This window comes from Coffea arabica, chromosome 2e (genome assembly GCF_036785885.1).
Source record: "Coffea arabica cultivar ET-39 chromosome 2e, Coffea Arabica ET-39 HiFi, whole genome shotgun sequence".
NCBI lineage: Eukaryota > Viridiplantae > Streptophyta > Magnoliopsida > Gentianales > Rubiaceae > Coffea > Coffea arabica.
The window spans coordinates 22,480,294-22,496,460 of NC_092313.1; the positions used below are offsets into that span (position 1 = coordinate 22,480,294).

General features: G+C 34.7%; 1 protein-coding gene across 2 annotated transcripts; it reads right to left on the reverse strand.

Moving 5' to 3' along the window:
• Positions 1-4,911: 4,911 nt before the first annotated feature.
• LOC113731748 (RGS1-HXK1-interacting protein 1) lies at positions 4,912-9,944 on the reverse strand. 2 transcript variants are annotated; one of them, XM_027257159.2, is made up of 9 exons: positions 9,514-9,944; positions 8,783-8,849; positions 8,592-8,669; positions 8,279-8,331; positions 7,792-7,875; positions 7,303-7,355; positions 7,134-7,198; positions 6,948-7,006; positions 4,912-5,295 (listed from the first exon to the last, which is right to left on the reverse strand). In XM_027257159.2, the coding sequence occupies exons 1-9, from the start codon at positions 9,781-9,783 to the stop codon at positions 5,206-5,208; spliced, it is 819 nt and encodes a 272-aa protein (XP_027112960.1). In that variant the 5' UTR covers positions 9,784-9,944; the 3' UTR covers positions 4,912-5,205. The 2 variants fall into 2 exon arrangements, with proteins under 2 accessions (XP_027112960.1, XP_027112961.1); XM_027257160.2 differs by lacking the exon at positions 8,592-8,669 and having other exon boundaries at positions 9,514-9,915.
• Positions 9,945-16,167: the final 6,223 nt, after the last annotated feature.

Sequence of the window (16,167 nt, forward strand, 5' to 3'; positions counted from 1 at the left end):
GGTATTTTACATACGTACAAGTTAAAAAAAAATCGAATTACACCCGTTCACTGCAAGTATACAGATCAACTAGTAGTTTAGGGTATATATCGGGTCGATCCCACAGGGAAGAGTGAACAATTACCGGTATTACTAAAGTTTCTCTATTATTTAGACTATCAATGAATTATAACAAATTAAAACCTACTGAAATTATGCAAGAAAATAGTAAATGAAAGCTCCTTAGGTTGTGGTATCCCTAACTACTCATGCAAGTGCTATATTTGGATCATTAAGTACTACATCTAGGCTAGTTATGGTGTAATTTCCTTATGCATTTGAATCCTACTTTCGTAGTGAATCAATTATACTCATAACTAATCCATACCTATTTTCATGGTTATGAAATTAGCTACAAGTTCATTTCTTCAATAAAATTACATGAAATGAATCACTAAAAACCACATAAGTGCACCTCTACTTTCGTGAGTGTACTCCCTATGTTTAGCACTTTTTGAACTAGTGTTAAGTCTCAATTTCCATTGCAGAAACAACACCTTAGATAATCACAATCAATGGTACCAGATTAATCATGATTTAAGCAGCCAAAGTGCTAAATAACTTGCTCAAATCATAGCAGTCAAATAACCAAATAATAAACACTAACAATTATAGGAAGTTCAACCAAACCCAAGGTATAAACTTTAGAAACACATAATGAACACAAAATCCAGAACTTGTATATTAACTAAAATTGGAATCAAATACAAAAGATAAAGAATTTGGAAGGAATACAACCCTTGTCACATGAGCTTTCTTCCTTGCCTTCTTCATCCTCCATCCTCATCCTAATCTAGATAATAAACAAGAATGGAAAAGCTACACTACTCTATACTAAGCTAAACTAACACTAGGAAGATGAAAGAGCTACATTTCTGCAACTTCAAGCTTCTCCCGTATGTCTCTCTCTATATTTTGCTATGGACTCCCATTCCCCTCTCTTGCAATGAATTTGGCTCTTTTAATGATGAAATGTGGTCAAGGAATGAAGCTTTACACTTTCTCCTTACAGCTGGTAATGTCTCTCACATGTCTAGCATCATATGTGAGTTGGTGGAGGTGAAATTGAGTTTTACGCGTACAGAGCAACCTTTTCTGACCACAATCCGGCCAGGAATCCGGCCACAAATCCGGCCAAATTCAGGCCGGATTGCTACAGTAAATCTGGGCTGCTACAGTGATCCGAGCTGCTACAGTACCTCGGATCCGTATGGATCCGAGCTCGGTTCCACTAACCCAGAAACAACCGAGGGTTCGGATGAATAGTGGATCCGAGTGTGGATCACTTGCTCTGTTTTTGGCCCAACTTCAACCAATCTTTTCTTGATGTTAGAGGCTGAACCAGCTCATGTATAAAACACGAAAGTTGTAGCCTTTTGAGTTATCTTTCTAATGCATCAAGAATCACCTCATTTGGATCTGTGTAGGCTGAGATATGACTGAAATATCCTTGCCTGCTCCATGCCTTGTTCCAGTTTCAACCAATAGCAATTGACTCTGTACTTCGGCCTTTTGACCTGGAAAACCTTCAAACTGGATTCAGATGTCTTCACCAAAGTTGTAGATCTATCTCTTATCTTCAAATGGGTTCAAGAATCATCCCAATCCGATCATTTTAGCTCAAGTTATAGCCGAAATACGAAAATGTGTCAAAACTGTCAAAATACACAAAATCCAAGTAAAAAGTGATAAAAACCTCATTTAATCACTTAAAAGCATTTTTCACCAATTATAGCCAAAATGATTCATATTCTACCAATAATATAACCAAAGTGACTAAAAATAATATAAAATGTCATACAATTATCACGTAAATTAGTCACTTATCAGTCCGCATATATCAGAGTGAACCAGCTCCAAGACATTTTTTGCTCTCCACGATTTTCCTTTTGGAAAGCTATCTCGATGTTGTTTGCCAATAACACATTCTTCACAAACTTCTGAAGGAGTTGTGATTTGAGGTAAACCAGCTACCATATTTTTCTGTTGCAAAGTTCTCAGTCCACCAAAATTCAAATGTCCATAACGAAAATGCCATAACCATCCCACATCTTTCGATTTTGTCGAGAAACATGAATGGGTCAAGTTCTGCAAATCGAGTGGGAACATACGATTTGCCGTCATCTTAACTTGAGCAATTAAGCCCAACTTTGCATCTCGAATCTGACATACACCACCTTTGATTGAAATCTCGTACCCTTTTTCGAGCAACTGACCCACGCTAAGCAAATTTGTCTTTAAGTCTGGAGCAAAAAGAACATCAGTAATAGTGTGGGTAGAAGAATTTTCTTTAGCTTGGATAATTACCCTTCCTTTTCCCATAACAGAAATTGTAGAGTTATCACCAAACTTGACAGTGCTACGGAATGACTCGTCCAATTCAGAGAATGCCTTCTTATTTCCACACATGTGATTGCTGCAACCAGTGTCTAAATACCATGTGTTTTGTTGAGTTTCTTCACTCATGTGGCACACCATCAAAAGAGACACTTCTTCTTCTTTTTCTGCAAAATTAGTCCTTTCTCCATTTTGTCTATTCAAATTAGTTCGACATTCGGACTGATAATGGCCATACCTATGACATTTGTAGCATTCAACATTGGACTTGTCTGCTGACTTTGGCCTTTGATTTGTTAATGGATAGCCTCCTCGTCCTCTTCTTCTTCCTTGAAATTGATTTTCTTGGTGCTGGTATTGTTGTTGTTGGTTGCCACGATCATTATTTCCTCTACCTCTGCCTCTGCCTCTGCCTCTGCCTCTGCCTCCTCTCCATGTTGAGTGAATTTCTGCTGAAGCCACTAGTGCTTGCTCCTCTTTCTCTTGCTGGTTAATTTTTTGCTCATGAACCAACAAAGAACTCTGCAACTCATCAATTGAAATTGCATCAATATCTTTCGATTCCTCTATACAGCATACAACAAAATTAAATTTTGTTGTCATTGATCGAAGAATCTTCTCGACAATGGTGACGTCCTTCAAGTTTTCTCCATGGATCCTCATCTTGTTAGCGATTGCCATCGTTCTTGCGAAATAATCAGTGACTGATTCGCTTGACTTCATGCGTAAAGTCTCAAATTCGGTCCGAAGAGCTTGAAGCTGCACCCGCTTCGCCTTTGCATTTCCTTGATACTTTTTCTTCATGGAGTCCCAAATTTGTTTGGAGGTATCTTTGCTAAGAATTGTCTCCAAAATGGCTCGATCAATAGCTTGAAAAAGATAATTTTTGGCTTTAAGATCTTTCAGTTTCAATGCTTCCAACTCCATTTTCTGCACCTCTGACAATATTTCTCCGGCTGTTGGCTCTGCTACTCCAGATTCGACAACCTGCCAATACTCCTTGGATCTCAAGAAGTTCTCCATTAGCATACTCCAATGATCATAGTGACCATCAAAGCGAGGAATTGCTGGCTGCACAAAATTGTCGGTGGCCATCGTAATTTACAATTCTCACAACTCACTTTTGTTTTCACTCACTAGCCTAGCTCTGGTACCACTGATACAAATATTGAGGCAAATAATAAGAGAAGCAAAGGATAAATGTTTATTTCTTTGTAAAACTCACACAACTTATAACATGAAATTACTCTATTTATAGAGTTTAAACCAACTCCACTAACTATCCCACTAACTCCACTAACTATCCCAATAACTCCACTCACTCCACTACTAACTCCACTAACTCCACTAGGTACTCCACTAATCCCACTAGTTATTCCACTAACTCCACTAATTAGGTAGCATAAACAAATATGATTAATTAACAACGGTAAATACTTCTAACACGGAGCAGAGGAGCTTCTTCTCCTTTTGGAGCAAAGAAGATATGGGAAGGATGACTGAAAGGTTTATGGAGGCGTGCATGCATGCATAGTATGGTAATAGTTAGTAGTCTACGGTGCATGTCTGGACTCTTGATCGATCCTCTCTGCTCTCTTCTGTTTCCACAACTGCAGTGGAACTATTACATCATTTTTCTTGAGATTTGAGACACTTTCTCAAATCTTTGCTCTTTTCGATAATCACATTCTTCCCGTCATTTCTAAAAGTTGACCGTTTTTTACTTTGTTCGAATCTTGTAATCTACGTTATCCATATATTTCAAATCCAAATCCAAACCCGCTTAATTATACCTGTATCTTATTCAAACCAGATACCTGACACGTTTTAAACTTTATTCTCACAGATTCAAATCCGATCTAGTCCATATCCAGTTGAATATACCCGGCAAAAAAAGTTAGATAAAGAAACGAAGAAAATATCTTTCTAAACAAACATTAATTACACACCACAAATCTCAATTAAAAATCACACATCACTTTAGATAATTATTCTAAGGTCTAAAAATTACAACTCCTAAAAGATCCAAACAAATATTAAATACTCAAATATATTATCAAAGCAATTACTTATTCAAATGGGTCCAGGTTAAATCCGAATCAAAACTCAATATTTCATATCCGAACCACTTTTAACTAGCATTAAATGGGTCTAAATCTAGCCTGATAAAACGGAAATAGTGAACAAAGACCTAGTTCTAAGATACTGTAGTTAGAAAGTAAAAACGAAGAGTAGCTCAAGTATGTCATTTTCACTGCCATTGGTTGCCCTGAATTCTTAGAATCGAGGCAGGCCACGAGTAAAAATGTGTGGTTTGCCCTGAATCGATCTTTGTAGGATTCTGGGAATGGAAGGCCATCGACAATTTGAATTAGTCTCACTTGACCATGTTACTTTAAAAGATCTTCTTACGCCGACTCATAAAATTGACTTCGCAAACCAACAATTGGTTTTCAAAGGTCTACATTCTGAACACATTTTCAATTGCTCGTAGATCAGTTTTCAAGTATAAACACTTGCAGTAGAATGCAGGAATAAAAAACTTAATCGTCGTAGAAGCAGTTAAAGTTATATGATCTTGATTCTTGCCTCCAGATAAATTAGGGCTCTACAGTAAAATGAAAGATCACATGTGCTTCAGTTAGAGAGTTGCAGGAATGAGATCTCTGCGAACATAGGTTTCACAAAATCTGATTCGCCCTTGAATCCTAGATAGACAATTATTTTACGACAAAATCCGGAAAGAATCTATACTGCCTCTAGCATATCTGATAAACCAATTGGAACCACACAGGCGTAAAAAAGGTGGAAGAAGTGCAAGTATGGCGTTCAGACAGAAATTCCATAATTGCTGATCTTTGTGACCTCTTTGTTGAGAACACGTCTTTCTTTTTTTGCCTCTTTAGCAAGGTTCGAAACCTGCAATTCATCCGAGTCATAATCAACTCACTGAGTAAAACATAACGAAAGAAGATAAGGCTGCCGCAGTTCAGAAGATAAGACTATTTGCAGATACAAAACTTGCACTGAGTAATACTCAAGTTCTACTCAAAGGTACCAAATTTCTGCTAGTAAAAGCTTTGAAAATTCTGTATTTTCAACAAGGGGCAGTGAAGCTCTTGGAACTAAAAGCATCTTAACAGTAGAATTTTTAGTGACAAAGGCTGATTTGGCTTGAAAAGATGATCATCTGACAATTCATCCCAAACAATAGGAGCCTGTAATCAACTCTAACCACCTGTTTGGTATGGGGTAATCACCACTATTCAATGGGTTTCAAGCTCTCAAAACCCATACCTGGTGTTTGGTTGGTATCTATAGGTATGGATCCATCACTATGGAGGACCCAAAAGTTGTCAATGGCCATTACCAACCAAATTGGGCACTTTAGCACTGATTCCGGAATTTGAAGCTAGGCAACTAAATAAAAAATTAGTAACAATAAAGCAAAGGGTGCATCTTCATCTCTTGTCTACTCTTCTACCCCACCACATACAATGCTTGTCGTTCTCTCCAGTCCAAAACCTTAGCCAGAAAAATTGCCACTCCAGCCATGATAGGTTTTCTTTCTCTTGTGATCCACGCTCAAAATTAGGGAGATTTACAACATTTGGCATCCAACTAATGTTTATGTAAAATTTTTGCAATTATCCTACAATTTCGATGGATTGGACTGATCCATGCCTGACTCACAGAAGATTATTTTTGTTTTGGTTGACTGTGGATTTAGATCAAAATAATGAGATTATCTCTCAAATTTGGTATTGATTTGATTTGAAGAATTATGAAATTTGTCATGATTTGGTGATGGTTTTGGCTCCCTTCTATTGAAGGTTTGTTGATTTTGTTGGAAATCATGAAGTCAAAAGAGAAATTTAAGGTTGAGCAATGGAGGTTGTTGAGAAATATCCATCACTAGCAGTTGGTGAGAGCAGACAATGGAACTGAAAGCATGAAGATGATGAAGACAAAAAGAAAAAATAAAAATAGAAGATTTCTAATCCAATGCAAACACTACCAAACATCATTCTTTGTCAAGGGAATCCTACACAAACCCATCACCATGGAGTAATCAAAGTCATTGCGATTCCTTAGCAGGAACTAAATGGGTGGTAAGTGTGTATGTGAAAAGTAAAAAATAATAATAAGGCAGCTTCTCCAAAGCACCTAACACGGTTCAGGTGAATAAAACTCATAGCTTGACAGAGCTAAAATGCAGCAAAATCATCCATTCTTAAAATTACAAGGCACTCAGAAAATTTTCTCATAGTAATAAAGTTTTAAACTGAGTATCTTGAACATGTTGTGCTATTTCATTTGTTAAATTGCAAAGAGAGCAGTAGACAAACTCAGCAAAGTAACTTTTATCTAACAGGAGCTGAATAAATTCAAGGCAATCAATTAGTAAGACCAGCAATACGATTGTCAAGTCATCATCCCCAGTTTATGTAGGGCACATGTTTGTACTTACTTCCTTTAGTTTACTCAGTTAAAAGTTATCTTGAGGCCAGAAAACAAAGCAAAAAGTTAGGCATATAAATTATTAGGAAATAAACAAAAAAGGAACATACTTGCGATCGAAAACGAGAAGCTTCTATGCTGGGGAGGTCTCGTAAAACATCTTTCAAACCTACCATAAGACAAAAGAATAAAGCAGATACCCCACTTAAAAACTTAGCTGCCACTCAAAACATAAAGCAGGTGTATTTACACCTCCAAGCATGAGAAACTGACAGATGGAAAGAGAATTTGCATACCCACAGCTTGTCTCTCTATCTTATAAGCTGAGCGAACAACACTCTGGATTTGTTTCCCAGCTTGTCTGCATGGTGATCAATATTCAACAGGGGAAGATAATTTTTCAGACAAAAGAACCAAGTAAACAATTTAGAGATGCACGCTAGGCACATCATCTGCCGATCAAACCTGAGTTTTGTTCTTCCACGTGTCATCTCCTCCTCAGCTTGCAATGCTGCTTTCTGAAGCAAAGAATCTGATTTCCAGTCAATGAATAATATTGTAACGTTATCAAGAAATACACTCTTCAGTAATCCTTAAAAATTAAAACTCCATATGAGAGTTTGAAGAAACCAAAACTGAGGATCTAAGGAGTACAGAAAGGGGACATGCTTCTAAAATTTTCTGATTTTAACTGCAAAATGGTGAAGACAATACCAACAAAGCAAAAAAAAAAATCATGAATCAGCTATGTAATTTGCCAGACTTCAAAATAACCATTTATCTCCTGACAGCACAGAGAAGAAACTGTTTTTCAACATCTTGTTGGAAGTAATAACCAAGGTGAGAGGCAAAAATAAAGATGAGAAAACAAAGACAGAATAGTCTTCCTGAATCAACAGAGATGAAGCTTGCACATGAATTATCTAATTATTCAAAAAAAAATTTGAAGATCACCTCCAATTTTTCAGCTTCAGCCTTCAAAACTTCAAATGATTGCCTCAATTCCTTGACTTTTGCATCAGCTTTTGAAAGCAACACCTGGACCAAAATATATGTAAAGAATGCGGTGTTAGAGGTCCAACAACTAAATTAGGATAGTATGAATTATTGAATGGTTTTTGCAGCAAACATAAGCTGCTTCAGTTGCAAACTAAAAGATAAGGCACATACAGACACATTTATCTACAAATTACGGGGGTTATCTAGAGACATTTATTGCATCCGAATTACAGATGAAACACAAAAGTACTTGACAATCTTGATTGTTGAGCTTTAGACCTTTGAAATCATATATCATAAAATATACAAGTATATGACTAACTTTTCCACAAATAAATATCTTTACAAACAGTTGCATAAAGAACATTTGCATATCAATTTTCAAAGATTTGATCATATTATCTACCAGAACCACAAACAGCAGGATGTGTGACAACATTACCTGTTCACTCGCAAAAAGGCGCCTTAATTTGTAGTACAATATACGCCTCGGCCCTGCACGTGGTATAGAAGACACGGTAAATTACACAAAAGTGCAGTGTTGCACAAAAGATGTTAACTGTTATGACAAAGTTACAGGCATGATTATTGCAGACTAAATAAGCTGAATTGCTGCCACACCTTGCAAATCACTAGAACTAAACCAACAATTTCAACCTCGATTAAGCAAAAGAACAAAACCAAAACAGAAAATTAAAGATAAATAAAACCTCATTCTGCAGGATAATGACAAATAAAGAAATCTGATGACATACTTTTCAGGCCAAGAAGTCCTACAGCAAAAATAGATCCTGCTGCAATAAATGGGTTTGCAGCAGCAAGATTAAAGCCCTCTGCCCAACAAAAAAAAAACCTTAAAATAGATTGAACTGGAAGTGACTTAACATGAAAGATGAAAAATCTTATTCTTTGCTATCAAGTCACAGATCACTCAGCTGAAACAGACCTCTAATCTTCCCAATAGCGAGGTCCTCATAAGCATTAAAATCAGACTTGGCATCTTGCAAAGAATCCTGCCAAAAAAAAAAATATTCAAACATGTACTTTTGAAGCTCAACAGCCAAACCCTTATGCAAAGATCGAATTTTTCTTAGAAAAAATGCATTCTTCTCTCTCCATATCTCAGCTTAATACACATTTCCCCACCTGTCCTCTATTACACTCAAGCACATACCAACATTACAGAACATAATACATCTGCACTCTTAACCAGGAAAAGGCAGCAGCCTGTGTAAACCTTCCAAATTCTAGACTCCAGTTTCCACTAGATGATACATAGAGGCACAAACACAAAATCCTTTCACAACACATTAGGATTTGTCCTCCTTTCTTTTCTTTTGCATTTATCACAGTAATAACTACATATCATACTACCTGTCTCCCCACAGATAAAACGCTTTCCAGCTGCTTTTTTTTCCCCTTTCTTACAAGGATCGACCAGTAAAGACCCTTAACAACCAGGCAATATCCCGTTATCAATATGGTTTTTAGCTTCCAAATGGTCAAAGTACAACTATCAATCATTCAAAGAAAAATAGCTGCATCAATTCTCTTCCTCTCTATAAAGCAATGCTTATTATTATCTTAATTATCTTTTAAACACGTATATAAATAAAATAAAATCAAGCACCAAAAAGCTCAACAATTTCCTGATTTTGTGAGAAAACACCAACTTACTAGAGTTTGATTGAAATGCGCGGAGGAGGTGGTGCGAATGCGGTCCAGCCGAGATTTGGTGACCTCAATTGCATCCTGCAGGTGGTGCCCGATCGTCTTATGAGCTGCTTGAGCTTGTTTGAAAGCGTAGTCGATCCACGGCGAGGCGGTTTCTTCTAGGGTTTTTAATTTCTCCACGATATCATCATTAAATGCGGGGACTATTCCTTGTGGTGGCGCTGAGTTTGATTTTTCCGGTGATGATGCGCCGTTGTCGGCAGTTGTCGTCATAGCCGTGGGAAGAGCTTCCAAGAAAAGCTGATTTGTGCTACTTTGGGAATTTACAGTTTTTTTATTGACTGAACTTCTTTTTTTTCCCCTCGATAGTGCTCGTTGCTGTATTCTTTTTTCTTTTTCTTTTTTTGTATTATTTCTTAGTGGGTCGATTAAGTGGAATGATACTTCTAATTGTACTTTTGACAAATGAAATTTTGATTGCACTTCACTTTTTATTACACTTTTTTACTATTTATTTTATCTTATATTTTAATAAATGAAAACCATAATACATACTGCAACCCTCTCTCCCCCCTCCCCCCCCATTCCGCCTCTCACAGTGGTCCGCTTTCCTTGTGGAGCATTCACGAGAACTATAAAAATTTGTTATATGATTATATTATAATCAAATTTTAATCAATAACCAAGTATCTAAAATATCAATATATAACTAAGTCATTATACATTGTAATTTTACAATTAAAATCTATAAAAAAAATCAAACAAAAACTATTTAAATACAAGTGTTGTTGTTTTTTTGACAAAAAAAATGTAATTGTATTAAGTAAATGTATTAGTAAATTTAGTATAACTAATTAATAATTTTTATTAATATACATGTATAATGATTAATATTATATATATTAATATACGCAATATAATATTTATAACTAATAATATATTTATAACTAATTAAGTTAAATATTATATATATATATTAATTTTTCCATTGGATGGCGGGATGAAAAATGGGGCAGAGATATACTTCCCCGCCCTCCACCCTATTTTTAAATGAAGGGAAAAATCACCCCCGTTTCGTTCCAATTCTCACACCAATTGTAATGTACTCTCACCAATTATTTAATAAATGAAAATTATATGATAAAAAAAATAATGAAAGTGTGATTAATAAAAAAATAAAATATAATTAACATTCGTTACCAAAATAATCAAATAGCACGACATGTTATTCAACCTTTTAATGCCTAGACATCTTAGTGATTTTGCTCCTGCCAAACAACTTCTAGCAGCATTAGTAGTAAATATGACCTTGGCGGCAGGGAAACATTAAAGATGTTGCAAATGTACTAAGGCCAATTACATGTGTTTGCGTGTATTGGCAATGTTTCATCCTATAATTGTTGCACTATTCTTTATTTGTTAAAACGAATAATGGACTGTTTAGAAGTTTAACATGTTATTAATTCAGCCTGCTCAATATTATTATGCACTTGTTCTCCATATTTCTTCTCTTATCACATCTTTTCTCTTTTAGGCAAGTTCTTCATATTATTTTGGGTGCAGTTCCAGTGTTTTAACTATGTGCCGCGTAATTGTGTAGCAAAAAACCTGTTTCAGGTTGGGGACTTGGGAGAATCTGAAAGGCCTTCTTGCTTAGGATAGAGATAGGATTTCTTGATTGCCTCAAAGGCTCAACCCCTCTGAAAAATGACCCTCAGTTTCATCGTGTTTCCATATTACTAGCTGTATCCTCCTAGATATTGCATGGTGGAGGAGTCGCCGGCAAATAAACCCAGGATGATGGAAGGCACCAAGTTGACTGATCTTCCCCAACATCTCCTGGCTAAGATACTGCTTGTGAGATTTATTCGAGTGAAGAATTTGTGCACGTTAATGTGTGTGCGCAAATAGTGGCGTAACCTTTTGTCGGACCCTTTTTCCAAAGTTCACACACCATGAGATATCCAAGAAAAATCCCACACTATTGTATTTGGATTGTTTCAAGAAGAAAGAGGAACAAACGCTCCTTTCAATAGAAAACAGGTATTGTACACCCTGGATTTGGATAGCGATGATCAAGGTGAAGAAGATCCAGAATGCTGCAACGCCGAATGGTGGTGAAAACAAGCTTGAAATATCCGAATCATCATCTTCAGCTTCATGGGCTCTTGATCTATTGTGTCTGGTCAATGATCACAGCTTTTATCACTGTAATCCTAGCGTCCAAGAATTAGTCAAGACTACCACAGCCAACTGCGACAGAGCCGCACTATCCTGTAATGGTAGGGAAATTTGGATTCATTACCAAGGATCAATATGTCGTGACTTCGACTAAGAGACAAAAAGTTTACACCATATGCTACTGTATTTGGACAGAGATGTTGATTTCAGGAACCGAAAAGCAACAGAAGCAAAAGATAGGAACCAAAACTCAATAACAGCATGCATCCACAGATAGTGGTGGAATAATATCCGTAGCACCACTACGCTTTAACATCAAATCCATTTGTCCAGAAACTATCAAGAAATTTTCAGCAAAATTAGTGTTAGTTGAATATCCCAACACCTTTTATATATATATATACATGACTGAAAATCCTTGGAATCAATGACGGAGCCAAGGGGCTGAGGGGGGGGGGGGGGCATGCCCCTAAATTTTGAAAATTTTAATTTATTATATGTAAATATATGTATAAGACAAAGTTGGCTCTCCTAATTTTTTACAATTTTAGTTTATATTATGAGAGTTTATATATATATATATTTGTGTGTGTATCAATTAGCTACCTTTGATTTAATTTTTTCTTCAAAAAAACTTATTTATTTTTTATTGTGCTAATTATTTAACATTCAAAAAATAAAACATATAATTTGATAATCCATAGGAAATTGACCCAATTTGATATATTATAATAAAAGACTCAATTCATAATTATCAATGGGTTAAAACAAAAATAATTACTTTATTGGTCCATATACGAATATACAACTTAGCCTAATTGATAAAAATTTTAAAATTAGTGATATATACTCTTGTTGACCCATATACAAATATACAAATAATTACTTGAAGGCTTGGTGAAAATAAGAAATTGAGTGATCTATCCTGTTGTTGACAGATTGATTATATTTGTTCTCACTCTTCCTATGTCAACCGCAACTATAGAATGTGCATTTTCAATAATGAATATAATCAAAACAAAGATCCAAAACAAAATAAAAGATAATTTCTTGAATGATTGTCTAACAATGTACATAAAAAAAAGGAAGTTGTTCAAAAATTTAGTACTGATTCAATTATAGATGAAGTTAGTTCCATAAAAGAACGTAAAGCTCAGTTTACTTTTAAGAAAAGAGGTTGAAATTCAAGGTATGCTAACATAACTTTTACTTTTTATTAATTGAAAATAATTATATTTATATTGCATAGTTATATTTTTGTTTTTGCACAAGTGACATATTGGAGCATTTTCTCATAATGTACAATTTGGGTAGTTTGTGATGTTATAAGATATTTAATCAAATGTTATTTCTTATCCTAATTTTTGTTATGACTATACTACATATTTATGAAATTGACATACCTTTATAATTAAAATTAATATTTGATATTTTAAGATGTCATATATTTAAATAGATAAAAATTATTTTGAATATAACATATTAAGATAATTTTTTAAAAAAATTTTTGCCCCCCTCCCAAGGAAAAAATCCTGGCTCCGTTCTATAGTCTATAGAATGGACATTTTCAATTCTGAAGATAAACAAAACAAAGCTCCAAAACAAGATAAAAGATAATTTCTTAAATGATTGCCTAACAATGTACATAAAAAAAGAAAGTTGTTCGAAAATTTAACATTGATTCAATTATACATGAATTTAGTTCTATAAAAGAATGTAAATCTTAATTTACTTTTAATAAAAGAGGATGAAGTTTCAGGGTATGCTAACATAACTTTTATCTTTTTTTTTTAATTAAAAATAGTTATATTTTTTTAAATTAAAAATAGTTATATTTTTGTTTGTGCGACTTAGGCTCCGTTTGATAACACTGAATCTGAATTCTGAATTCTGAATACTGAAATAATTAATTTGCTGAATTTTAAGCACTGAAAAGAGATATATGAATGTCTGAATCTTAATACTGAATCTATTTATACTGTTTGATAAATATTCATAATTTAATGCTTAATAAGTTAGATTGTACAATTTTGCCCTTCTATCTTTTAATCCAAAAAGGAAATAAAACCTATGATTTAATTAACTTAAAATTGTTATGTATGAAAATGACAATGATTGTGAAGAGCAATGCATACAATGACAATGTTTCTTTGTGTGGGAAAAGGGTATGGTTTCATCGTTTTGAGAATGGGAAAACGAGCTTTTAATACTCTAAAAGCACGTTCAATTACATTTCTCAATCTTGCATGTGCTTGGTTAAAGCGTTCTTCTTTTGATCTTGGACGAGAAACATTTCGAAAATCAGACAACCAATATCTAATATTTCGATATAGTGTCATAAAGTCACGTGTGTGTGGATAAGCTGCATCACATAAATAATATTTATCTGTACAAAAAAAATATATATCAAAATATAAATGTTTGTGGATGAAAATTACTGCAAAAAAATACTATTGTTAAAAAAAAATTTTGAATAGAGAATATCAGGTTATTTTGTTTAATTAGATAAGGATTTTGAATAAGGAATATTAGGTTGTTTAATTAGATAAGGATTTTGAATGTAATTAACAAACAGGGATATATTTGGTAGATAAGATAAAGTAGTTGAAGTAAATCTCTTGATTCTTATCAAATTAAGCATTCAGCTACGATTCTTGTGCTGAAAAAAATACATATAAATTTAGCACCACTTAATAAGTTCAGCAGGTGAATTTTTATTTATCAAACACCCACAACATCTGAATGTCTGAATGAATTCAGTTTCAGCACTTTTTTATGTTATCAAACAGGCACTTAGATTGTCTGTGATATTATAAAGTATTTAATTAAAGGTTATTTCTTGTTTTAATTTTAGTTATGACTATGTTACATATTTATGAAATAGGCATACCTTTATAATTAAATTTAATATTTGATATTTTAAGATGTCATATATTTAAATAAATAAAAATTATTTTGAACATAAGTTAATTTTGTTCAAAAAAATTTTGGCCCTCCAAGGAAAAAAGCATAGCTCCGTCACTGCTTGGAATATCAACGTGGAATATTCAACTGTTAGCTTTAATGCCAATTAAGTTAGACATCATTAGCTTATTACATGGCAAACAAGAGAATTCCACCATCATCGTTCGGTCACGCAAGGGCAGAATACGCCCAGGAAACATGTGCCATACGGGATCTGTATGAAAAGAGAAACATGTAACCAATTTCGTCAGCCAAAACTAAAGATGCCAACCAATTTCGTCAGCCAAAACTAAAGATGCCAACTTTGATAGAAAAGTTTCGACCTTGTTACTTAAAATCAACAAGAAAAACTTCTTAAAATTGAATAACAGAGAAATATGCATTTTAAAAAAATGTTGTTTTTCAGCAAATAGTTTTTGTATTCAACTTAAAAGGTAGAAACTTTATTGAGTTTTGCGGAAAAAGATTTGAACTTTCAGCACTTATCTTCAAAATGCTACTATCCTATTAGATTTATGAGTCTTGAAGATACCATATGTTCTCGAAAGTATTATTTTGCTCTCTACTGAGCTTAAGCAGGAAGAGGGGCCTGAGCAGCAGCAGGAAGAGGATTAGCTAATCTGAAGGTTTCACTATCACCTAACCTCCTTACTGTGATGTCCATTCCGTCATCCCCTTTAATTGCACGTCTCCTCAGGTCATTTTGTCTCCAAGCTCTTGCAGTTGGACCGATTGCCGTTATCGCAGCCAGTTCCCACCTGTAAGTCATTTTGCAGAGATACGTCGGCCGAGTGGCATTGAGAGGAACAGGAAATTCTTGAAAGGGGTATGGCGGATTCTCTGCGGGCTTTCTAGTTCTGGGTCTTGCGGCTGCCATGCTTCTGGACTTTTGCTGGTTTTGCCGATTTTGAGACGGGGAACGGCGATGAAATGTACTACATGGGGTGGCTTGCAGTGCTTATATGCGTGCTGAGTCTTTAGTCTATTAATGCATGCTATCACCACCACCGTCCATCACAGCATACCGTCCTTTCTTTTTTTTTTTTTTTTGGTTATCAACGACAGTCAAGCAGCTCAATACATAGATACCGTCCTTTCTTTCGCATCATCATCACCTCTTAGGATTGCAGCATAAATATAAATATTTTCTTTACCCTATTATAATGTGCCTTTTATGATAGTTACTCTAACCAAATTGGTGTATGAAATGCATCAAAAACTTAATCAAACTATCTTATTTGCAACTAGAATCTTGACCAAAAAAAATTTGTACAACCACCTGATTTTAAACAATTAAAAATCATAAGAACCATTAGAAACTAATCTTGTTACGAATGAAGTGCTATAAGAATTCGTAGTTATTTATACTATACATATATATATAAAGTAGGAGGCTAAGAGCAATTATTAGGAGTATATTAGCCTTTCGGTTAGACTAATTCTTTAATGCTGTGTAGAGTCTTGTCCCAACAATATACAGTGAGTCATCACATGGAATCGATCATGGGACTT

Excerpts from the sequence above, each read along its gene's own strand:
- LOC113731748 (XM_027257159.2), bottom strand. The coding sequence starts at position 9,783 with ATGACGACAACTGCCGACAACGGCGCATCATCACCGGAAAAATCAAAC. Across the intron at positions 7,199-7,302 it reads CGTGGAAGAACAAAACTCAG|ACAAGCTGGGAAACAAATCC; the intron begins GTTTGATCGGCA and ends ATCACCATGCAG. Across the intron at positions 7,007-7,133 it reads GATAGAGAGACAAGCTGTGG|GTTTGAAAGATGTTTTACGA; the intron begins GTATGCAAATTC and ends GTCTTATGGTAG.